General features: G+C 45.7%; 1 protein-coding gene and 1 long non-coding RNA gene across 4 annotated transcripts in view; one reads left to right on the top strand and one right to left on the bottom strand.

Moving 5' to 3' along the window:
• Positions 1 to 17,307, bottom strand: part of LOC115337367 — a 35,410-nt gene extending 18,103 nt beyond the window's left edge. For 2 of the 3 annotated variants that reach the window (XR_003922111.2, XR_003922110.2), the window contains exons 1-3: positions 17,127 to 17,307; positions 7,692 to 8,075; positions 7,457 to 7,571 (exon numbers count right to left, since the gene is read on the bottom strand). This is a non-coding gene — a long non-coding RNA (uncharacterized LOC115337367). Of the gene's footprint in view, positions 1 to 5,516; positions 5,661 to 5,729; positions 5,975 to 7,456; positions 7,572 to 7,691; positions 8,076 to 17,126 lie in introns of those variants that run through there. The other variant, XR_003922112.1, reaches the window with a different exon arrangement.
• An 89-nt stretch (positions 17,308 to 17,396) lies between these two features.
• On the top strand, positions 17,397 to 25,492 carry TMEM215 (transmembrane protein 215). The gene has a single exon (XM_030005642.1). The coding sequence runs from the start codon at positions 17,715 to 17,717 to the stop codon at positions 18,429 to 18,431; it is 717 nt and encodes a 238-aa protein (XP_029861502.1). The 5' UTR covers positions 17,397 to 17,714; the 3' UTR covers positions 18,432 to 25,492.
• Positions 25,493 to 25,581: the final 89 nt, after the last annotated feature.

The following is a 25,581-nucleotide window of genomic DNA, read 5'->3' as shown; positions in this document are numbered from 1 at the left end:
TGGTTGGTTTCTTACTTAAATTGAGTCAGTTAAAGAAATATTAAGGTAATGGATGAAGTTAAACCACTATTAGGCTGAAAGAAGAATATCATGCAAAAATTTAAGTAGTACAAACCAGGTAAGTGAAGTAAGCTGAATTGACCATGCTTGTGTGTTTAGACAAAGAGAAATATGCCCAACTTCAGTCCTGAGACTTTTCTTCCAGTAGCAGGGTCTCTGCAGACAACTCATCTGCTAGTTATCTAGCTGTCTATGCAAACCTGTGTAAATCATGAGCTGTCTGAGCTCCATAAAGTGTTTGGCAGCCCATCAGCTGCCTCGCACGTGCAGACAAGACAGGCTGATGCTGATCCTCCTAGCAGAAGTCACCTGGGAGCTGATGCAGCTTGTGCGTTGCTGACCTACCAGCCCTGGGGTCTTGTTGCCTTGTTCGGAAATGAATTCAATTGCAAAGAGCAATTTAGGGCATGCCCTCACTGGAGGAGGCTCTGCTGTTAGGTAACAAGAGGCCGTCTTCCAGCACACAACGTCCCACATCTAAGACGAGTGAGACATTTTTATTATTAGAAAGCTACGATATATCTTTGCAAGCTTCCACCAGGCCATTTTACACTTGCTCTGTTGATCTGAAACCCTGATATTATTCATACTGATCTTTTTGTGATACTCTTTTCAAAGCACAACCTGACAATTACAAGCTTTATTAAAAAACAAAGCAAAATTTGCAAAGAGAATACTAAAATTTTTCTTGCTCATTCACACACATTCATATACAGACTAGGCTGAGCATTAGACAATCTTTCAGAGATCATGTGTCTATGGATAGCTGGAATTCATGGAAACTTTCAGCTTACATCAATGAATTACAGTTTCATTTGGTTAATGAAAGTTGGTGTCCCATTCGTCGCTTCAGATCTCAGATGTACATTTAAGAATTTGATCTAGTTAATGTGCACTTAAGATTTGATCCAGTAAAAACATCCCTGGGACATATGGATTGACAAAGCTGATGACACTGTCCCAAAATTGGCTCTGTAGTGACAGTGGGCAGCTGTTACACAACTCAATACTGAAAGCTGATCTCGTTTCATCTGCGGGCAGCCAGGGAATCGCCTGCCCTCCAAATATTTCAGCAGAAAGAAAGAGGGATCCCAGCCAAAGGAAATGAGAAGGTGATAGGCATAAAAAGAGGAATCAGCTCAAATGCCATAGAGGGTGATAGAATCAGTCTAAACACAGGCACAGCTTTGCTCTCGTAAGGGGCTTAGTGCTTTCTTCCCAAAGCTAGCTTTCACACAAGGGACCATTTCGGCTCACTCTAAAGAATGAAGTGTTTCAAGGCATTTCAGGAATACCAGAACAAACTCAGGACTAATACGAAGGGGAAAAGAGCTACCACAAGCAAAACATTTGCTCTGCTAGTGCAGTCATACTGCTGAATTTTGTTCCTTTTCCCTAAGTACATTTGAGACATATTCCAGAAATATAAATCTCGGTGGGAAGACAGAGAAATTGTCTCAACACCCCTTCTTCTACCAAGTGTTCTAGGAAAGAATAAAAAGAAGTGGAAGTTCAAAGCTGGGTTCTGCAGCACCAGTGGTTGCACAGACTAGCAATGCACAGTTACAATCATGGACATAATGTTAGCTGAGCTCTGTCCAGTACGAGCTATATTCCAGACTCGGGGCTAGATGTATGATGATGAGAGAAATTGCCACAGCACGCTCCTCTGACACATGCTACACCCGCTATTGTCTCAAATAATGGCCAGTTGTGAGAACAGGCATCATCCGAAGAGGAAGCATGATACATGCCTTTCCCCGCCACCTGTAGAGTAGAGGAAAGGATTTAATTTCTCCCAGAGCTGTAATGGTGTTGTCCACAAACCAGGGAGAGTCAGATCCTGGTCTCCCAAGGTTATTAGCAAAATGTCCATTAAATTCAATGGGATCAGGACAGGGCCTTTGATCACAGTGGATGAGTCTGTCAAATAAAAGTTGCTGAAGAATTTTTTATCCAGTCTTTGTCCCACTGCCTGATGACATGTGTTGCATCTAACACCTGGGTAGGAACTGTGGAAGAGACTCTGACAGAGACACAGGGTCTGAATGAATGCTAAAATACCATTAGAAACTTGCTTTGCTGAAGACAGTGACACTGCAACAAGCCATGGGATAATACGGCAGCTGGTGGCTTCTGTTGGGCAGAATAGAGTGGGAGTTACGACAGGGATTTACAATAGGAAGCAGTACCCTTCCTAGAGAAATAGGATCATACTCTCCAGTTCAAGCCCAAGAACTACATGCCTCAAGACCTGTTTCCAGCATGTTTAGCAGGAGACCACACTCTCCCTGAGATAGGCTTGCTCCCAAAGGGAGCCAAGAGTACAGAACAAACTGAATTCAACTGTCTGGGACCTGGAGACAAGATAGTACCTAGCAAAGATGCATATCTGGGGAGAGTCTCAAAATTACAAAGCTGCATAATTGGGTGCAATGCACTGCTCAGTGTTTCTGCTGGGGCTGAGCAAGTCTGTGCAGAGAAATATGTAGCACAGTGGGTTGTGGTCACTTGGAGTTTAGACATAGCTCACCCACAGGTTCTTGCCTAGACTCATGGTCCCATGAAGATTTTCTGCTCTGGAAAAACAGCAGTAGACATCAGGTCAGCTTCAGAGGCCAGACAGACTCACACGCACTGTGACATGCCGAAGTACCCCATCTGTTAACACACCAAAGCACAAAGGACTTGTGAGTTTACAACCTGGGGGGGGGGGGGGGGGGGGCAGGTCTTACGCACACAGCATCCTTAGAAGCCACCCAATATTTCTGGAAACAGCTATTTAAAGTTGAAAAAAGAAAACCAACCAGCTGATGGTTTTGAAAGGAGTGACAATTGCAGCTCTGACAGCTGCACCCACCAGTTGACATAAGTGCCCCTGGTAGACAAATTTACAACTCTGGCAGGCTGAGTTCAGCTCAGGGAGGAGCGCGCCAGGTAGGAGTTAGCACACCAGTGCCAGTGACCTCAGGAGGCCACAATGAAATGCTCAGAGTATTGGCCAGAAAAGGATAATGGTGCAAATTACATCAATGTGGCACAGGCCACTTATATAAAGCTACTCCTCAGAAAAAAGTTCTAGAAGCCCCTGCTTAGTAGGGTCCTCGGAGGCTTTCGGCAGAGAGCTCAGGGACAGCTCCTCAGCAGGAAGTAACTGAAGCTGGTAGCGCTGAGCCAGTTTACACCTGCAAGGAGTCTGGCCTCGTGAGTCAGGAGCACATTTTGTCACACAGCTATGGCAGAAGCATCTGCTGAGGAGAAGTGCGCAGTGTGCATTTCAGAAGCAATTGTGTTCAACCCTTGCTGCCTCCCAGCTGTCAGCACTGAGCTTCAGCAGAGCTGCTGGGCGCTGCAGCTACCCTATGCTCCACGATGCCTTCAGACTCGGGAAGTGGGTCACCAGCATCCCAGCGTCCAGCCGCAGAGGAAATCATCAATAGCCTTAAGGATTAGGAGGGTCAAGGCAGATAGCTACAGCAAACAGTCAGATTTGATATTCACTGTAGCTGCTTGCAACCCAAAAGGGTCACACAGGACTGGGAAGGAAAAGCTTACACGCTGCCAGCCTGCAACAGGGGATAAAAATCGCAATGCATGTGGCTTTGTGGAGCCTCCACAGCCTAGCTCTGTTGCCATGAAACAGGGGAAATGTTCCCATTTCTGCTCACGTAGAATTGCTGGGGGTGAGGGGCAGTAAGGCAAAAATTACACACAACTAGGTGCTGAGAAATGTAAATTGATAATACCACTAATGGTTTGAGTTTTCACTTTCTATGAGTTAAACTAGACAAGAATCTAGGGATTCTATTTTGGGACAGTGTTTTAGGAAGAAAGGCTTGAAAATGCTCCCCTTCATCAACAAACAAAGATGATTCTGTATGCCTCTGAGCAGGTGGCTCTGAGCAGATGACTTGTAGGGAGGCATCCCTAGCTTTAGCAATTTTTCCAATGAAATTGTTCTGTATGCAAATCCACAACACAATTTTAACCAAATGTAGACGAAAAATGCATCTCTGAGGCTTTAACCTAAGTTTCTACCGGTGTTTGAAAACAGGGAACTGGCTAGTATCCCCACAGAGGAAAAAGAAAATATATTAGATGCTCAAACACTCATTTCAAAGAGACCTTCTCAATTAATTCTAGTGCTGATGGAAGTACCTGCAATCTCAGTTGCCTGGAGAACTGTACCCTGCTGAAAACCACACAGAGAATTTCATTGCTGCCACAGTGCCGCCCTAACCCCCACCAAGGCCTTCCAGCTCATGTTCCTCGCTCTCTTCTCCTGTCCGAAGCCCCAATTCCCTTCCCAAGCTGTGCGACCCCTTGCTACATAAGGTCCAATCTGCCATCTTTACTGTCATCCACTCGCTCTTGATCTGGGGTCGAACTTAAATATTTCATACTCGCAGCTATACTTTTGTAAACATGAGGCAGTGCAGAGGCAGTGAGGGAAGATAAAATCCTCCTGCATATGTTTTCCTGTTAGGACAGATCCTGGAGCGGAGATAACCAGGTTGATTCTGGGTTCACTGTCAACCCACGTCCCTAGTCTGGTCCAGACTACATCTGAGAGTCCTGCAGCATCCTAAAGACAAACTGTGTTTGTGCAGTTATGAGGCAGGGTCAAGCTTAACATTTGAAAGCCAACATGGAAAGGAAGGACACTCCTGCCTGCCGTTTGAGGAACATAAGGCCCTTTTCTGATTCTTTTAGTGTTTGTGGGGGATCCTGTGAAACCCCTGGAGCTGCACATGCATCAGTGTTTCCTATGGTCACAGATGCAGGGATCATAGGGGTAGCATGAGGTTTGGTTCCTCAACCTCCACCAAGATGCTGAAACAGATGACACTGATAACAGGGTGAACTTAGCACTCATGGTGCTTGGTCTGCAATACCTCAAATGACTCTGCTGGACAAATGATGTAGGAGGGTGTCGGGACATCAATCTATTCCTAAGAACCAGCACTTGCAAAGTCACCTTCAGTTTTCAAAGCCTCTGGACTTGGGCTAAGGTAATGTCTGAGAACAAAAGATGTGACACAAAAAATCAGAACGAAGCAAGTGTTTTGCCTTGATAAAATTAGAGCACTCTTCAGCAAAATTGTCTGGGCTTTTTAGTGGCTGGGAACTCAAAACGTCTATTCAATTTCCTGCTATTTGTCCCATAAATTTATCTAATGAGTCGCCTGTGAAATAAACCATTAGAAAACCCTTTTGTTAATTTGTACCAAAGTAAATGGTTATCTAAAATAGACACCACAGGGAGGTTCTTAATTAGTCTGTTGTCAGCTGGGACTGGAAATGCTTGTGGCAGCACAAGGCTAATTAATTACTCATCTTGTCACATTACAGCTTCCTGTCAAAGCACGAGGTACTTCTCAGCATACACCGATGGCTGGTTGCTCCTTTTCAGAGACCATGATCACAGCAGACAAGGCTCCCAGACTGACCTGTGCTCACTCTCTGTAGGGAGGTGGGTTGAGGGGGTGACCAAAACAAGCATCTACACCTGGGATGAGCTGTCTGTCTAGACAAGGAGTCTCTGCTGCCCACATCCCGTGGCTTCAACTGAAGGTTGCTTCCTGAACGGAAAATGAAAACTAATCTTGGGAAGAGAGCATTTGGGATCAACAGGAAGCCCAAGGATGTTCTTACCTAAGAGTCCTTACCCTGAGACAGAGTGACACTGCACGAGCTGCACCTGTCTGCTTGCAGTGTGGCAGTCGGACCACACCGGCTCCTCCTTTAGCAGCATCTTCACCTCCAGGTCTTGGAGCTGGACCTCCGATAGCTGTCCCACTATAACAGGGCTTCTGGGACTGGGGATGTGAAAGCCGAGCTGAAGATAGAGTGCCCACATGTGCAGTACACTGGGAAATCAAAACACAGCCAGAGTCTGCAGAAAAGGCCTGCGCTTTGCAGGAAGGAGAAAAAAGCCTGTTACAAAGCTTCAGTTACCATGCCTTCCCTACCACCACACCACTGAAAGATATATTCTTTGGCAGGAGTGAATTAAAAAATTTTGCACACATGCACTGCACAATACCTCAGAGCAGCCTGCAGAGCGAGAAAGGAGCCTGCCACATGGCCCAAGGACTTTCTTTGCAGGCTGGAGATCCCTTGACAGAGGGCATAGGGCACTTCACACCTGATGCTGGATCTGGGGATGGGGCCTCCCCAGGGGGTGGCTTGTGAAAGAGTGGGAATGGCCAGCAATAGTAAATGCACTGGTTAAATATTCACTGGTGCCCTCCAAACCCAGTGGCAAGGTTAAGCCCATCTGTGGGGGGCAGTAAGCAACATCCTTGTCCGAAGGGAGCTGCCCCGGGTGGTGCGGGCTGCCTCCGCATCAGGCAGAGGGCAGGGGAGGCGAGGGTGGCCAAGGGTCCAGGTCTGGCCATTTTGAGCCTGTGCTCGGAGGCTTGGTTTGCACCAACCCCTCACTCCTGGGGACTGGCTGGAGACCTTCCTGTGCTCTGCTCCTCCTCCGCAACATATGTAGCTGTTTTTATAGCATCCTTCCCTGTTTCTTCAGAGGCACAGGTCTGTTCTACCGAAAGGGAGTGAATTAGCAGTGTATTTACACCCACGCTTGCAATCAGGAGCCATTTTCTATCCCCTGATATTAACATCCAAGGTTTTTACCAGCTCTAAGTGTTCCAGTCAGTTCAAGTGTACAGCAATAAAAACTTTAACACCCCCACCCCTGCACCGAATGCCTTTGAAGTACAAGAACAGCCTATTACACTGAAAGGTGTATAACACTGGCAAAGTCCTCCCCCATCACCGTCCTTCACCCTTTGTGGTTATACATCTCCTCATCTAGTAAACACTACAATGTATTTTATGCCTAAAGCACTCACACAGCTGCGCTCCCAGCACAATGAACACATAACCCTACCTTTAAATACTGCTCCCTGACACAGGGCAGTACCGTGACTGGCTCATAGTCGTCATCATCTCACCACCTGTGATGGCTTAGTTGTTAGTTAATGGATACTGTGGGTGCAACTTCAGAAAAAGGCAGTGAGTCAATAGAAAGGAAACACTAAAATCTGTGAAGCTGCCTCCATAACTGCCCAATTAGTCAGTAGGACACTAAGGTCAATCAGGTACACAGTTAGCCACTATTGAGGCAATGAGGGCTCTTATGAGTCATGCATGTGCAAGTCAGCTTTTGATTTTTAGACAGCCAATGGCCTGCAAGAGCCATGGTGATGGCAGGCATTTTACTTAGGACAACAGAACATCTCCTGATTTTTCCCCACTCCATCACAGAGACCTTATGGCTACTACCCATTCCCATCCCTTTGATGCATTATCCACAGAGGAAAACAGCATCTTCCTAACAACCATTTCCTCCCCTCCTTCCCCCAAAACTCCTCATGGCTGGTACCTGTGGGTACAAACTCAAATAGCATTTCTTCTACAGGCAGTCTCCAGCAGCTCACAGTGTGGGAGGGAAGCCTGGACAGACTTCTGTCACTCCCTGACCTCGGTCTCTGGTGCACCTGAAGGCCAAACACAAGAAGGGGAATTGCACAGCGTGTACATGCTGTTGGTTTGATCCCTAGCTGCCCTGACTGCCAGCACTGGGTATCGTTCACCGGGACAGCGGAGCTGATGGATACCTGTCTTGTAGCACATCACTCTCCCCTGGGACTTCAGAGAAGGCCTGAAAGTTCTTCACAGTGGTCACCACCAGCAGGTAGCTGGGCTGAGGTGAGACACGTCCCCTAAGGAGCCTCTGTGGCCCTGCAGCTGCTGGAAGGCATTGCCAGAGGAAACCTCTCTGGGACACTTGGCTGGCGGAGCTGCAGCGGGTGAAGTGGCAGATACTGCCCAAAGCCAGCAGGAAGGAGACCTGCCAGGGAAGTGCCTGAGAGCTGGGGATCCACCATGGGACTGCAGCAAGCAGCTCTGGTGCCTCCAGGCACGTGACGGCAGACAGTCCCGGTGGAGCAGACGGGAGAGGGAAGCTGTCAGCATTTGATGGGGATCAGACAGGCTGCCTCCTGAAAAAAACATATTTCACGTTATTCAGGGACACCGCTGTCCCATGCCTTGTGTCACATTGCACTCCTCCCCCCAGAGAACTCCTGGTGCACCAAGAGGGTTTCACCCCCTTCAAAGAGAGCTGCTTGCATCTCCTTCCCCAGTAAAACATGCCTAGCCCCTCTCCTCCATCCAGTGCCCCTGCACACAGTGCTGAGGAGCTACTCAGCCCATGCACGTGCACACACTCACACTCATCCGTCCTTTTCTCTGCCATACAGAATCATAGAGTGGTGCATGTTGGAAGGGACCTGTGGCATTCATCTGGTGCAACCCCCCTGCTCAAGCAGAGTCACCTACAGCAGTTTGCCCGGGACCATGTCCAGGCAGCTTTTGAGTATCTCCAAGGATGGAGACTCCACCACCTCCCTGGGCAACCTGTGCCAGTGCTTGGTCACTCTCACAGTGAAAAAATGTTTCCTGAAGTTCAGAGGGAACTTCTTGTGTTTCACTTTGTGCCTACTGCCTCTGGCCCTGTCACTGGGCACCGCTGGAAAGAGCTTTGCTCTGTCCTCTTTGCAGTCTCACTGTAGGTATTTATATACATTGATGAGATCCTCCTGAGCCTTCTCTTCAGGCTGAAGAGTCCCAGCTCTCTCAGCTTTTCCTCACAGGAGAGGTGCTCCAGTTCCTGAATCATCTTAATGTCCCTTCAGTGGACTCCCTTCAGTATGTCCATGTCTCTAGTGTACCAAGGAGCCCAGAACTAGATGTGGCCTCACCAGCTCTGAGTAGAGGGGAAGGATCACCTTCTTCAACCTGCTGGCAACATTCCTCCTAATACAGCCCAAGATACCATTCATCTTCTTTGCCATGAGGGCACACTGCTGGCTCATGTTCAGCTTGGTGTCCACCATGACCCCGAGGTCCTATTCTGCCAAGCTACTTTCCAGCTGGGCAGCCCCTAGCATATATTTTGATGTCTGGGGTTGTTCTTCCCCAGGTGCAGGACTTTGCGCTTCCCCTCGCTGAATTTCATCAGGCTCCTGTCAGCCCATTTCTCCAGCCTGTCTAGGTCCCTCTGGATGGCAGCACAGCCCTCTGTTATGAACCACTCCTCCTAGTTTTGTGTCATCTGCAAAATTCCTGAGGGTGTGCTCTGCTTCATTATCCAGATCATTACTGAAGATGTTGAAGGACCCAGTATTGACCCCTGGGGTACACTGCTAGTCACTGGTGCCCAACTAGATGTTGTGCCACTGATCACCACCCTTTGGGTCTGCTCATTCAGCCGGCTTTCAATCCACCTCACTGTCTGCTCATCCAACCCACACGTCAACAGCTTGTCTATGAGGATCTTACGGGAGACAGTGTCAGAGGCCTTACTGAAGTCCAGGTAGACAATATCGACGGCTCTCCCTGCATCTGCCAGGCCAGTCATTTCATTGTAGAAGGTTATCAGGTTGATCAAGCATGACTTCCCCTTCATGAATCCGTGCTGACTGCTCCTGATTATTTTCTTGTCATTCATATGCCTGGAAATGGTTTCCAGGATTAGCTGCTACATCTTGGCAAAGATGCAGATGTGGCACAAAATAATCAGGGGGCAGGCAATCAGGACAGTTATGACAAAGATTTCACTGTTTCTTTCACATCCACAGCATGGGATGATTTTTGAAAAAGATATTTGCATTGTTTAAATGACCTATAGACTAGGCATTTGACAATATCCATCCCCATTTTCATTTGCTTCAAGTTTAGTTGGCTTGGGAGGTTCCAGTCTTCCAGAGCCTGCAAGTAACATGAATTGCTGATATTCTTTTGATAAGTTCCCTTAGTTTTTTACTAACTTTTCCTAAACAGGTAGGAAGGGTGTCAGCAAGCTTCCCAGAGAGAATTAGTCATTTGAGTTGCCCTAATATGTGGTCATTTCTACATGATTATGCTTAAAACTCTTTTAAAGGTGTTTCAGCACATTGGAAATCATTAGCTTCTTCTGTAGAGTTAGGTCAAGACAACCTGACATGGGTTATTTCCCTCCTTCTCTCTCCACAAACAAGACACTCCAATCAGAGACGCCTTTTAAGAAGTGTGGGCTTCAGTTTGCTGTGTTCTTTGGGACAAAGCAAGATACATATTATTCATCATTATGCATAACACACAGTACTTGTGGGTGACTCCCCTGAGATTATTGCATCGTTTGTCTGAGTACTTCTAGATAGAAGAAATAAAGTTTATTTAATCAGAAGTATCCCAAAGGGAAAAAACACACCAGGCAGAATGATGCAGATAGACAAAGTTGCCATTGAATTATATGGGCAGGGTTTTGCTCCTATGGTGCGTATTTACTGTCTGATGCTGTGACTCATACAACAGCCTGTACCTCTTCCACAGCAACCCTGCTGAAGTCCCCAAGGTCACCTCAAGACTGATGCATGACTCATTACCAGGGTTTCTGAATCCCACTCCTGGTATGATGGCTCGGTGGCAAAGCACAAGCCCTTCAGGCATCTGCTACTTCCCTTTTGCCACTTGTTTCTTGATCGGACTCTCTCTGTTGATCATCAACAGAGTCCTTCCATGTCTGACCTATGGCTAATCGGCCAGCAAGCAGCAGTCAAGCACAAATGATTGCCTGCAAAGATCAAGACCCAGGGGCATTAGTGAGCAGCCAGAGACCAAAAATCCTCCCTCAGGTGAACTTCTTATGCTTGAGGACTTGAAGAGACAGAGAACTGCCTGGGGCTTTGAGAGCAGTTAGGAGCCATATGGAAGAGACATAGGGTCTGGCTAGACAGACCCCCTGAGAACTACAAATGAGGGAATTTTGGTATGTGGAGCTGGGCAAAAGACAAGTTTTTTGAAATGGGGAAAAAAAATGAATCTGTATATTGAAGCGTATGAGGATCACAGCACACATTTGCACAGCACAAAGAAATTAGCAAGTACTTCCTTTTGTGGATATGGCCAAGAAAACACAGTGTTAAAAAAGGCTTGGAAATGGATGTGGCATTCAGTACCCACCTTCAGCAAGGAGTACTTGCTATAGATAGCAAACTGGAAGGACTTTGTGAAGCAGCTCTTGAGCAGGTTTGAAGTGCCAGTGACCTCAGCAGAATGCCATAGTCTACTCAAGCTAATGGGGTGGCTCAAATGTGTGCACAAGAGCGCTGCTGTAAAAGCTTGAAACTTGAGCATCCCAATCCACACAGAACTTGTCAGCAAAACAGGTCCTGTGTTTCATATCCAAATTATAGGTAAGACTTACATGATCCCACACTCAGAAGTAGTCAAGTTGTGTCAAGTTTTAGCATTGCCATAGAGCCTGGAAGGTGGAAAGGAGAGTCTAATTTTAACTGTGATGTTACTAAGGACTTGTGGAGTCTTTGTATGGTATGGCTGAGATGTTATAGATAGGCCTGCAGTCTGTTGCAACGCATTAATTCAAAACTCCACCTCCCAGATCTATCTCCCTTTAGGATGCTAAAAAATATGCTGCACACACTTTTCCATGGTTTTTACAATACTGCCTGGTCAGAGAAAGGCTTTGCTTTGACACAAAGCCACTGACTGAAGAGGACAATCAGATCTGCAAAACAAAAGGTTCAGAGAAGAGTTTAAGAAAAAAGTGCCAGAAAAAAAAAAAAGTCATTCAACTGGTACCCTTTTCACCACATCCATCTTGGTCCATACTTTTCTGATCTGTACCATCAAACCTACGTAAAAACAGAAATGATGTAGCAGATCTGAAGCTGTTTATCTAGATAGCTGTTTTGGTTTCTCCATGGTAATTAAGAAAGCTCAAAGAAAGTGTACTCCCCCTGATGAACACGACTGGCAAACTGGTAGCAACAGACAAGGAGAAGACTGAGGTACTCAACAGCTTTTTTTGCCTCAGTCTTCACTGGCAACCTCTCTTCCCACACCTCTCAAATGGATGGACTGCAAGATGGGGACTGGGGGAGCAAAGTCCCTCCCACTCTAAGAGAAGATTGGGTTTGTGACCACCTGAGGAACCTGAACATACGTAAGTCTATGGGACCTGATGAGACACATCCCAGAGTCCTGAGGGAATTGGCCAATGTGGTTGTCAGCCGCTCTCCATGATATCTGAAAAGTCATGGCAGTCAGGTGAAGTCCCTGGAGACTGGAAAAAGGGAAACATTGCACCCATTTTTACGAAGAGTAGAAAGGAGGACCCTGGGAACTACTGACCTGTCAGCCTCACCTCTGTACCTGAGAAGACCATGGAACAGATCCTCCTAAAATCTCTGCTAGGGCACATGGAGGACAGGGAGTTTATTCAAGACAGCCAGCATGGCTTCACCAAGGGCAAGTTCTGCTTGACCAGCCTAGTGGCCTTCTATGATGGTGTGACTGTATCGGTGGACAAGGGAAGAGCTATGGATGCTGTCTATCTGGAATTCTGTAAGGCCTTTGACATGGTCCCCCACAATATCCTTCTCTCTAAATTGGAGAGATATCGATTTGATGGGTGGACTGTTCGGTGGATGAGGAATTGGTTGGATGGTCACATCCAGAGGGTAGTGGTCAATGGCTCTATGTCTGCATGGAGATCAGTGACAAGTGGTGTCCCTCAGGGGCCCATATTGGGACCTGTACTGTTTAATATCTTCATCAATGACATAGTGGGATCAAGTGCACCCTCAGCAAATTTGCAGTCAACACCAAGCTGAGCAGTGCAGTTGACATGCCTGAGGGACAGGATGCCATCCAGAGGGACCTGGACAAGCTGGAGAAGTGGGCCCATGTGAAACTCATGAGGGACAACAAGGTCCTGCCCCTGGGTCAGGGCAACCCCTGGTATCAATACAGGCTGGTGGATGAAGGGATTGAAAGCAGCCCTGCAGAGGAGGACTTGGGGGTACTGGTGGATGAAAAGCTGGACATGAGCCGCCATGTGTGCTTGCAGCCCAGAAAGCCAACCAGCTTTCTGGCCAGCAGGTCAAGGGAGGTGATTCTGCCCATCTACCCTGCTCTGGTGAGACCCCACCTGGAGTCCTGCATCCAGCTCTGGGGTCCTCAGCACGGGAAAGACATGGACCTGTTGGATCAGATCCAGAGGAGGGCCACAAAAATGGTCAGAGGGATGGAACACCTCTCCTGTGAGGAAAGGCTGAGAGGAAAGGATCCAGGGAGACCTTATTGCGGCCTTTCAGTACTTAAAGGGGGCTTATAAGAAAGATGGGGACAGACTTTTTAGCAGGGCCTGTTGCAATAGCACAAGGGGTATTGGTTTTAAACTAAAATAAGGTAGATTTAGATTGGACGTAAGGAAGAAATTTTTATGATGAGACTGGTGAAACACTGGAACAGGTTGCCCGGGGAGGTGGTAGATACCCCATCCCTGGAAACATTCAAGGTCAGGTTGGATGGGGCTCTGAGCAACATGGTCTAGTTGAAGATCTCCCTGCTCATTGCAGAGGGGCTTGGACTAGATGACTTTTAAAGGTCCCTTCCAACCCAAACCATCCTATGAATCTATGATTCTATGAAACAGCCTGCCATAGATTTAAAACATTACTTCAAGTTGAAACGGTAACAACCCAACTGGCTGATTCTTAATATTTCAGCCTCAATATAACTGGTCAGCAAATAAAGGCTAGATGACATTTGCATTGTGAGGTGGCAAGTGCTAAAAGCAGTGGAGATAAAAAAGCGGATAGGGTCATCCCTATCTGAGGGATCCAACCCTTTTGGAAGGATGAGTTATTCCTATAGACATGCACTGGGCTCAGACCACTGCATGAGACCAGAGCTGCTGAAGACTTTCAGATCTTTGACATGTTAATGTTCCCACCTTTCTAGTTAATGCTCAACAGGAGCCATTCATATTTCTGTATTTTACTTTTGATGGATAAAGATGATAAAAAAGGAGGTTGAGCACTTTTGGGCACCCTTGATATTTAACACAACTAACACTACAATAGTCAACGGTACTTTGAATTAGCTCTTTTTTAAAAATCTTTATTTTCAATTTGAAGCCAGCTCTAATTTGCAGTTCTCCAGGTTCCACACCACAGCCGTAAGGAGCTTAGGGAGGTGACACCTCTGTAGAAGCTTTCAACCTGAATAGTGCTTACATATTTTACCAACAGTGCTCACTGCTTTCAGCTATGAATTTCAAACAGTGAGAGGATGGCATACACTACCTGATTATCCGTTACATTAAACTATGTGGGACAGGAAATGGGATTTGTATCAAACTGTGTATATAGGGGAAATGCATGGTGAGCAAGCTGAAACTAGTGTCCCAGTCCAGAACATACTGGTTTAGCATTTAATATCCCTATTTACGCATGACACATACCAGTGTCCAATAGCAGCATTCTGCCTGCCCTGTTAAGGGATGTCCATTCTCAGCCTTCTCTTAATGAATCCTAGATCTTCCCAAAAGTGTCTTCCAGAGATTAATCCAATTGGACCAATCCTAAAAGAGCTGACAAAATCACAGCGTAGAATAGGAACACATTTTTTGCCCTAAGTTCAGCTCCAATTTTGCTTTGAGTGAACATTTTAAGTTATGGGTAATAGCAATAAAATATTGTTAATCACCATCACCGTCTGTTCAATTAAAACTTTGGATTTTCCAAAGCTAGCTAATGCAAACCTTTTGTGTAAGGCACCACAACAGAAACATATTTCACCTCAAAGAAGCAATTTTTTTCTCTAGTAATAAACAGGATGGAAAATTCAACCATTTGCATTGCTGCTCAGTTGTGCAAGTGGATACTTGCTGATCTCTTGCTTTCTAGCTTGGGAACACAGTTTTAACAATTGTAGCATGCTTTCCTGGAACGTGGTGGTTGGTTTCCCTTTTCTATCCCCCCCAGGAAGCATACAATTTTCATACTGTTAGTCTTGGAAACCACTCAAAAAGGGACAAATAGGAGGCATTTACTTCCACCTTTGTCCTGACATTTTCTGTAAGTATTCTTCTGCCCACTAACAGCTTTCTGTTCCAAAGTAGATGTTCTCTCTTCCATCTCAGTAACCCTGTCGTTTAAATTTGAAGGGCCATTCTTATTTCTGTTAGTTCTTCTGACATGTACTGCAGTTCTTACAGTATTTTTTCCCCTTCACTGATGCCACTAATGATATTTACATTTCTGTGTCATCTACTGATGCAGTTTTCCTTTCTCTGAAGGACTGTTGATTAATACAGCTACAGCTAATTGCTATTCCCAAGCAACATTGTTTGTTTTTCAGCAAAAGACCAATTTCCAACCCAACAGGAAATCTTAAAGACTATTCAAATGTATGAGGGGAGGTGAAAGAAGGTCAGGGAGCAGGAATAGTGAGTTTCACGGCATTAGTTACCAACATAACCCAACTCATAACATAACCTTTACAATATTTTAGCTATGTGGGACAGACTGGCTGAAGGTTGATCACTTCCTTTCATCCAGAACTTAGCAGATGGGTAAAAAAGGCATTATTCATTCTAATGTGAGGACATAAAAGCTGTATATCTGAATAACAGCAGATGGAAACAAGCAGCAAATTCTCACTCCAGAAAATACGAGCCGAGACACTACAGTCATTTCTCACCCTGCTAAATCCTGCACAGTGACAAAAGCAGAAGTTAACTTGTGCTGAAATATAACTGGAAAGTCTGATTTTGAAGTCTTTCAGTCAAGTCGGAGGGTATTCCTAACAGAGTCCAAGTTATTCCTGCTTCAGCCTGCTCCACAACAGATGAGAGGCTCGGTGTGGTTTTTGCTGGACAACTTTCTGGAGGACGAGTTCAAACGATGATCATGGTCCATTACAAACTTTTAATCTCAAAACCAGGCCACTGCCACCAACTTAAACACTTCTCTCAGTATGTGTAATTCTGTTCCCACACTTACTCTTCCTTCAAATTAAGACAACAAAGGCTATCACTTGACACCCTGTTTATGAAGAAAGTGCCCTGTAAAGCAGGAGTTGTGCCCATTAATGACAGGATGTTCTCTGGTGTTCTCGGGCTTGCTCTCTGCAAGCCAGCTTGGAACTCTACAACACAGAGGTGTTTTGTTCATGTTGTACTGTAGGGAGGATGAATAAAAACCAGGACTTTTTATGGCTGAAATACAATGGGTGTTTGGGTGTTTTCTAAAATGGCTTCTCTGAGCTTTCCAAATTTCTAGTCTGAGGAAAAGGAATCATGTTAATGGGAAAACTTACAGAAAACATGGTTTTACAATTTAGTTCAGGATGTCCTTTTTTATTCTCTTAATTCTCTTGGACGCTTTCTAGTATCACTCCTTTTTTATCTCCCAGTATGTCTGCCCCAGGTGAAAGCATTTACTCCTTTATGTCACTGGCACATTAAATGTTGAAGCAACCGGCCCGAAAATGCTGCTGCTCATAAGCCTCCTCCTCACATTCCCACACATTTCAGATCCTATATTCATTCAGATGGCGGGGCTTACTTTGTATTACCATCACCCACGTGCATCAAAACACAGAGGCTGAACATCACCATCACAGCCGATTTACGGCCTGCCTCAGACACCAAGGGAAACCCTGTGGGGTGCATCCCAACAGCCAGATTTGTTCTTGGGGTCTTGGGGAGATGATAACGCCGTGAGAAGCTTCATCTCTACAGGCCTCCTCCGGGATGAAATTCAGCAGCAGCAGCAGAGCATCTCCTAAAGCCTTGTTCCCCACTTGCACCTAACCCGGGAAAGGAGAGTCTGGCGCAGGACTGCTCTCTGTCCGGAGGATTTACTCCGCAAATCCCAGCCCCGCAAAGGCGGGGGGGGGGGGGGGGGGGGGGGGGGGGGGGGGCGGGGCGTGCCGTGCAGAGGGAGCGCTGTCCCGGCTTTCCGAAGCGGGGGCCGGTGCACCCCGGGGAAGGACGCCCGTCGGTGGGGTCCGGCGCCGGCTTCCCAGACCGGGTCCCCTCCGCCCGGGAGGGGAAGTCTGCCCGGGGTGGCGGCAGCCGCCAGCGAAGCCGCGGTGGCTGCCCATCAGGTGGGGGGAACCTCCCGAGCCTCCCCACCCCACCCCACCCCCGAGCCCGCAGCCCCCCGCGCCGCGGCACCCGTGGGCGGTGCACGTACTCACGGCTGCTGCGGGGGTCCGGCGGGGCTGGGCGAGGAGGAGGAGGAGGAGGAGGAGGAGGAAGGAGGGAGGGAGGGAGGGAGGGAGGAGGAGGGAGGAAGGGCAGGTGTCCCTGGCGGCCGCTTGCTCCCCGTCCGCCGGCTGCTAGAAACCGCGTGGGTCCCTATTCTGTGCCCCCTCCCCCGTCCCCCCCGGCCCTTTTGCTGGGCTTGAGCCCCCCACCCCCGCCCCGTGCCCAAGGCTGCACGCCGCGCCCACGCGGGCCCGCCGTCACGCGTGGGAGGGCGCGGCGGGGCTGCCGGCGGGGGGGGGCCGCTCCCGCCTTAGCGGAGCGGTCTGCGGAGCGCGGCTCAGAGCGGCTCGGAGAGGGAGGAGGCAGGACGGCTCCCGCCCGCCTGCCCGGCCCGGTCCCTGCCCGTCCCAGTCCCCGTCCCCGTCCCCGTCCCCGTCTCCGTCCTCGTCCCGCCCTCCGGCTGCGGAGGGCGCTTCACCGCCCGGGAAACTTCAGCCACTTGCCGCGGAGCATCCAGCCCCTGCCCCGAGGGGCCGCTTCGGTGAAGGGAAGTGGTCCCGTGCACGCCGGCAGGATGGTGCGGACCATGAGACCCGACGACATCAACCCCCGGACGGGGCTGGTGGTGGCTCTGGTCAGCGTCTTCCTGGTGTTCGGCTTCATGTTCACTGTGTCCGGCATCAAGGGAGAGACCCTGGGGGACATCCCGCTGCTGGCCATCGGGCCGGCCATCTGCCTGCCAGGCATCGCCGCGATTGCCCTCACCAGAAAGACCGACGGCTGCACCAAATGGCCCAAGAACAAGTGTCCATGCTGCAAGCAAGTCACGGACCGGGACGTCATGGAGCTGCTGAGGACCCCCTCGGACCTGGAGTCTGGCAAGGGCAGCTGTGACGAGCTGGCCAAGAAAGTGTACCAGAAGGACAGGAGAGTGCTGCGGGGTGAGGACTCTGTGTCCATCTGCACCACCACCACCACCACCATGGGAGAGTGCAAGAGCCTCATCAGAAAGGTGGAGCAGGAGGAGATGCTGAGATACCTGGAGACCTGTTACCCAGAGATGCCGGGGAATGTGTTCGTGGGAGATGGCTCCACATACAGTGCCTTGGAGAAGAAGAGCTCTTCTCCCACCAGGGACAGCATTGCTTGCCCAGACATTGAAGACAACATTTTTGTTGCTCCTAAAGACAGTATCATTGTCTGCTCTTACAAGGAGAACAGCCCTTATGACAGATACTGTTGTTACATAAACCCTACTGGAGTCAACTCAGACCAGGAGACCATAGTGTGAAAGATGCATATTTTGTATATATATATGTATGTATACAAAAACTACAACTTCAACTTCTTCATAGGGGATAATATAGCTGACTGCACTGCATGGGACAATCCTGATACTATTACAGTTTAACCCGGTATGTGACTGATACTCAAACCTTTTGTGCCTGAAATACTCTTTCTGTAAGTAAACAAGCATGTTTAAAGGTTAAAGAACTCAATTCTTCATTTTGGGAAAAAAGAAATTACACTTTTATTTTATTTTCTCCTTTTCCTTCCCTTTTATTTTCCTGTTGCCTATTGCACCCAAGCCTGTAGACACACTGGCAGGAGGGCAGCAGTGGCTGTCAGCTGAGATCCAGAGCTGAATCAAAACTCTGGAGCTGTCTGTAGGAAAGAATGTGGTGGTCTATGGCTGAATGGGACTTAGCGATAGTGTCACTTCCTTTTTGGAGGGCTTGAGAGATGTCAGCATGCACTCCAATAGCTGGCCGATGTTAGGGAGTGTAGAAGTGATTTGTCTCTCTTCCTTCTTTTTCCTGGCAGGATTTTATTTTCCTCTGTTTCAAGGAATTGATGTGCTGACCCTCTGGGCTCTTCTGAAAATCTCCTAGGAGCCAGATGGGCTTAGGGGACTTTTCAAAGGCTAATCCATCATCAATAGCATGCAAGGTACAGGTTTTAGCTTCATTCCCCATTGGTATTGAGTTCACTGGAATGTTTCTAATGCTTTTGGATTTTATAGGCATACTTGACAAGTAGACTACGACATTATCACAACACAAGTCCTTGCAGGGACTCAGAGCAGTTGTCAGTGGACTCGGGTCTTAAAAATACATTTCAGTACCTCTAAAGTAACTTAGGGAGTAGACTTCTATGGGTTGTGTTCAGAGCTGGATCTGACTCTTCTGAAAATGTCATTTTCATGTGCCTTTTCTAAAATGCCAGATGTTTCTCTATGGGTGATGAATGGTTACCGTCCACTCAGGGGTCTCAAAGCCATGCTTTGCTGGGGGGGGAGGGAACAGAGAACCTGGCTGATAGATGTTTTTGTTCACAGCTTATGAGAAATAAGCAAGAGATAGCAAGAGAAATATGAAGTGAGTAATGAGGATTAACCATTCAAAATCTGAGCCTGCAGCTTAGATACAGAAACGCAAATCCTGGCTATTCTGTCCAACAGTAAATTGCATATTCCATGCTGTGTGTAAAAATCTTACCTGACCTGTACTGTGTAGGTAACAGAGATGTGGTACAATACGATGTGCATGCTAAGCAGCTGCTCCAAGGGTTGAGCTCTTAGGGTAATGGTTATAAAGCATGGAGTAATTTACTAGCATCTCACAAAGTCCTAGTTCCTATAACTAAACTCTCACAACTCCAAAAAGTTCCTCTGTGATGGAAGTCTTAATAACTGTTCTTACATAGCTGTTTTTTGTCAACCATATGTTGTATCAGACAAATGCATTGAATTACTGGGGTAGGAGAGAAGAAAAACAGCCTTTCTTTTGTAGCAACCTGAGATGTGGAGAAAGTGGCAAGGAATTTTCCACTGAAATGAGCCATTTTTCACTGCCTGTGGAATTGTTTGGAAAGTGAATGGAAACTTCATGCATCTGCTAGTTTGTTTGTTTGGAAACCTATGTCAAATTGTTACAGACAACCAGTTTCTGAAGAGGTTTCCTGAAGGAGGAAATACAATTTTTTAGAGAAGATAGTTTGGTCTCTTTCAGACCAAAAAATATTTAAACACTTTGGCCAGTCTTTGCTGGGACATCAGGATGCTATTAGGATAAATTAAAAAAATACTAGTTAGTTTGAGTCAGGTAAAGCCTCTCGATAGGTGGTTACAGGGAACTTTGCTGCCCTGGCATGCAGTGAAAGTTCTGTGGGAGTAAATAAACTTACACTCAGTACAGCCCAAGTTTTATCCACTGAGCAAAGGAATGCCACAAAAACAGACCCTCTCCCTGACATGTTCAACTCCCACTTCCACATAAAAGCACTCTGTTGTTGTCAGGCAGATAGTCTCCTGCAGGCTTAGTCACTCCAAGACCTTATTCTGCAATGTACAGAGCAGCTCTTTGATGGCACTGGGAAGTCTTATTTCATGACCTCTGAAGCCAACAGCTAAAATACTGCTAATGAACATAATGAGAAGTAGGGTCTTTCATCGCTTTCTGTTCCCAAGGGAAGCAGGTGAGGGTCTCAGTGTGTGCCCATGGGTGTTCAGCATCCCTGAAGATCAGACCCACCATGAGAAAACAGGCTACCAGGTAGCCGCATGCTGCCTTTGCTGGGGTTGTGAGCAATCGCTTGCCTTGCATAAGAGAGCAAAGTGTGAGCCCGCTGGGAACCTAGATTTGTACAGCTCTGCAAATATATATAGGAAGAGGTCAAGTTTTTCCATTTTGTGTAGGATTAGATGTTCCCTGTCAAAAGTTATATGGGGTTTTACAAGGCAAGACAGCAAACTCTAGTGACAAATAGAATGGTAAATATATAACCTGAGATACAGCCATGCAGATCTGAGTCGTGCTTTATTCCATTCTTAGTGTAAAAACAAGAAAATTTTTGTATGAAAGCAAGTTTAATGGGAGTGAAAATTTCCCACAATATAGGAAGAGATATAAAAAATGTATGTTTAAAAAGTGATATTTACAGTCAATGCCTTCCTCCGTTCATTTAGCTGAGGTAAGATTTCATAACAAAATACAAGTTAAGCAATATTTCTAGGCTAATCCACCAAAATCCACTGAAGTTTTTTATTGAACATGTGGGAATTTGAAGTTAAATAAATATATTAGTACTGCCCCTGAAATCTCTTTCTCTGTGATTTTTCCTTTCTTTTCTGCTAGTTAAGCAGAGGATGAAATGGAAATGGATTATTTTGGACATTTTAAAAATAAGAATTTTTCCACTTAAAAATGAAAGTTTTTTGTGTGGTGGTTTGGGTTTTTTTTTTAGATAAAGTGAGATTTTTCGTACACTATAGTTTTACCAGTAGAAACCTACTACTTATTTGATCAAAGACGGCATGATAGCAGCTTCAAGCTTTTTATGCAGGTACCATGCCCAGGCCTGAGAGTTACTGGGGCTTTATTTTCATTCAGCTCCTGTGGTCTCTTCTGATGGCCACTAGAACTTGTAGGACCAGTGCTGAGCTTGGAACAAGCAGGAATAATCACAATGCTTTTCAGAGGCAGCTTCTAGTCTTGGCTCTGAATTTGACTTCAGGACACCACAGCTTGGGATGTGATTCCAAGCCATGATCCAGAGATGAGAGCTTCTCTCCTTGCTACATTTAAAACCCCTCTGGGTAAAAATACCACTCCTGTCCTCAATGCTATCCTCCAAACAACGCATGCAGTTGTAGAGGAGCTCTGTTTGTGGGTTTAGCGCCTGGTCTTATTGAATTCAATTGCCACATATTGCTTGATCCTACAGTATGGGTGGCAGGGCATATATTAGCGTTTGAAGAAAACCAGTGATTTGGACATTCACAGAAGTTCCTAAGATATATAAAATTTATTTTTAGAATAGCATTTGTCATAGTGCTATGGTGGAGTTTACCTTCTTTTAAGAAACAATGTAATACACAGATCACAGGGCAATTTTATGTTTCTTTTTTTAAATTTCTATTGTCACAAATAGCAGTTTTACAGTCATACAAGCTGATCATTGCAAAGCCGCCTTTAACAGAAAATTTGGAGTTTTAATCAGTGTGCAGTTTGTCCTCCTGGGGCACTAAACGATAGCTGGTCCTTTCTTCCTGGAATGGAACGAGTGGGAGGTGAGTGTGCTCAGGGTGTGTGTCCCTCGGGATCAGTATTGTGTTCTTGATCTGCATTCTGCAGAAATGTGGTGCTCTTCCACAGGCAGTTCCTCCGCATCTGATCCAACCTCTCCACAGTCCTGGCTCCAGTAACTGTTTATTATGTTGTAATTAGCAGAGTAACAGCCACTATGACCCCCTCTCAGCATTTCTCCTGGTACATACCAGACTGCAGAATGAGCTCCTGCTCTTGACCGGGGTGGTAGAATCTGACCCTATATCATCCATTCTATGTAAGCTGTTGTGTTGAGACATCCAACTAAATTGTCAGTTCTTGCAGCACAGGCCTGGCATTTTGCATCTCTGTGTAATACCTTTCACACTAAAGGTGCTGTAGTGATGGGTTAGAGATGGGTAACTGCCAGGTCTCAAAGGCACTTCCAGCCTGATTTTTATGAGCATTTAGGGACTGATGTATTTATAGGCAGAGCACAATCTGCGCTCAGAAACTTGAATCTCAACACATTGCCTGTAAAGCCATACTGCTAGAGAATGCAGTTCTGACATGGGAGATTTTCCGAGTCTTGAAAGGTTTCTGTGTAAGTTTCTGGTATCAATCATATTAAACATTGCAGAGGAGTTTCCCAATATGTAGACTAGAGTAGTTTTCTTGACACATTCTTACGACACAGCATGGGGCATCAGCTGCAAAGCAGCTCATGCTGAGACCATTTCAACACTGCAGATAGTCTGAACATGCAATCCCTACTGGGACGACTGTCAGCAGATTTGTTACTTCTCTGGTACAACGGGCCCTTTTATGTATGGTCTTCAGAAACAACACAGAGAGCAGATCTAGAATTCACTTTTAATTCTCTCTGGCACAATTTCATCAGTAAGCATTACCTTTAATATAACAGTCCTGTCAGTGGAGGAATTCCAGACCTTGTCTTTACCAGGCAAGGAGATCCAGCTATCATTGTTTTTTAAATCACGGTCTATTTTCTGTTCAGAACAGTTGCATGGATTAGCCCTGACTATCCTATTGTCAGATGCATGCAGAAATGGTTATGCTTAATGTTGTTACTTAAAAACACCGCACCATGCATAGGTGTGTTTACAGTACAAATTTGTTCGCAAGAGCAGGTCACAGAAAGCATAAGCATAGCGATATATTAATTTGAGATCTGCTCAGAGGACCCCTCTGCCCTTCTGAGACCTCACCCAAACTTTCTGCCTCAAGCCTATTGTTGCAATTTAAAATTCCTTCCATCCTTTAGGAGAAGACAATTTTTCTAAGAACTCTTGTTGTGGCTGTTCAAGGACAAACGGTTCTTCCAACAAGATACACAGAGTTTAAATGTCCCAGGACCGTTTCATTGTAACCACTGTTACATCCTGACTGTGAAATCCTGGCTCTGTTACCTATTGCAACCTGAAATTTTCAAGTGCTTTGCTAAATGCAAAGCATTTCCCCAAACCATTGGTAAAACCCTTGGTCAATTCTGATAGATTCAGTACTAGTACTTTTTCAACCTACAGTTTCATTACTTAAGGAGTGGAAAAGGGTTAAATACTTTGAAAATCTGGCTCTGTACTTTGCTCTAGTGAGGCAAGAACAGAAAAAGAGATATTATTCATGAAAGCAAAAGGGACCAAAAAGGCTTCACAGACAGTATTTCATTACTTTGTTAGATTAACTGCATTATATTCTAGTCGCATAGGCAATATGTTTAGTGCATTCTTCCATATGTGCAGCTTCTATTTGGTAGCTTACCCTGAACAGTCTCAGGTAGGGACAGAGTGTTTTTCTGCCTGGAAGCAGGATGCAAGAGCTACAGAAAAAATTGGCATGTAGTAGGGATCTGATGCCAGAAACTCAGATCTCATCAAAACACTTATTTGCACAGCACTGTATTTTACTATGAAATGCAGTGAATCATTAGCAATTATGTGCACTCATGAACATAAGGATGCTACTACAGTAGCTTTGTATTTGGCATTCACTGACTAGGAAGTACCTATTCTACTGCCATTGAAATCCAAGGCAAAATTCACAAAGGCATAATAGAAAAAAATCATGTGGGTCTTCAAGGTCAAACTTATTGCTGTATGAAAACTGTTAAATCTGGCACTAGAAGTTAGTTCTAAAAGGGACATATGCGCTTAAGACCTAGTGCAGTATGAAGGTGAGGTACAAATACAGAAGTTGAGGTAGCTTTGTTCCCTGTCTTAACCTAAGGACCATGGTTAGTATATTATGGGACAATAAATAGCATCATGTAGACTCATACATGCTCATTGGAAGGTTTCAATCATTAGGGGTCCCACGCAAACAAATTCTACAAAACACACTCTCTCACATTTCAAACTGGTTGTTTTATATCTCTACATCAGAAAGTGCATTTTAGCAAATTTTAAATTAGGAGGAGACGGAATTTTCCGCTATTTTCTTTGGAGAGAACATTGGATTGCAAATGATTTTATCTTTGAATTCCGATTAGAATGTAATAATGTACAACCCAATGTTTTACACTGACTGGTGTGAAGTAGGGGAAAATTCAGACAGGAATTAGGAGGACAGAGTACTTATTAGCTGAAAAGCAGATGGTAGCCAGCTGGAGAATAATCAGAATAATCTTGCATAGCTTTGTCTTTTTACTGGTCTGAAAGGACAGCCCCAGAAAGACACTCTTAAAAAAACCAAAGACTCTTACTATTGAGGTCAATTCAGATGGAAGGGCTATTAATAACTTTTGGGGATCTGAGTGGGGTTGGAGAGAGAGATGTTCTACATGCTGGGGAACCTCATACCATTCTCTTCTTCAGACACAGATCTTCAAGAAACCCTGCATCCTCTGACTGCACAGTCAGGCTCAACACTCATACTATGCCCTTGCACTGTTTGCAAAGAACACCCGACTTTTTGTTCCACTTTTCCTTAAATACACTCATTTTTCTCATTTGACTAATTACCTGTAGGAGGAAGCAGATAACTTTTCTGTTTGCACAAAAAGAACCATGGAACTGGAGACCCTCTGCACATGTCGATAACAAGCTAAACAAAAGATGTTTGCTACCTAATCTAGGGGATAAAGACTAACTTTTTGGTGGCAAAACACAGTCTTTTTCCAATGCCAATGGTTTGAATAAAATCTGGGAAGTTTTACACCTGGAAATACATTAACCATTTTTTTTTACTTGTTGGGATTTTTTTAAATATTGTGGTTATTCAATCTGTTTCTCAATGTTCAAACTGAAACAATATAGTGAAGGTTTATCGATCTAATTAAAGACTTTCATAAGTCAGTTTTTGAGTTGTGTGATTTATTTAATGTACCTGCATGCATACTCACCTGTATGTAGATGGAGATACAATAAACAAAAT

The sequence above is a fragment of the Aquila chrysaetos genome, chromosome Z (genome assembly GCF_900496995.4).
Source record: "Aquila chrysaetos chrysaetos chromosome Z, bAquChr1.4, whole genome shotgun sequence".
NCBI lineage: Eukaryota > Metazoa > Chordata > Aves > Accipitriformes > Accipitridae > Aquila > Aquila chrysaetos.
Note: the sequence above shows the minus strand (reverse complement) of the source record. Positions and strands in the feature narration are given on the sequence as shown.

Bases quoted from the DNA above. Each gene is read 5' to 3' on its own strand.
- TMEM215 (XM_030005642.1), top strand. From the start codon at position 17,715: ATGGTGCGGACCATGAGACCCGACGACATCAACCCCCGGACGGGGCTG.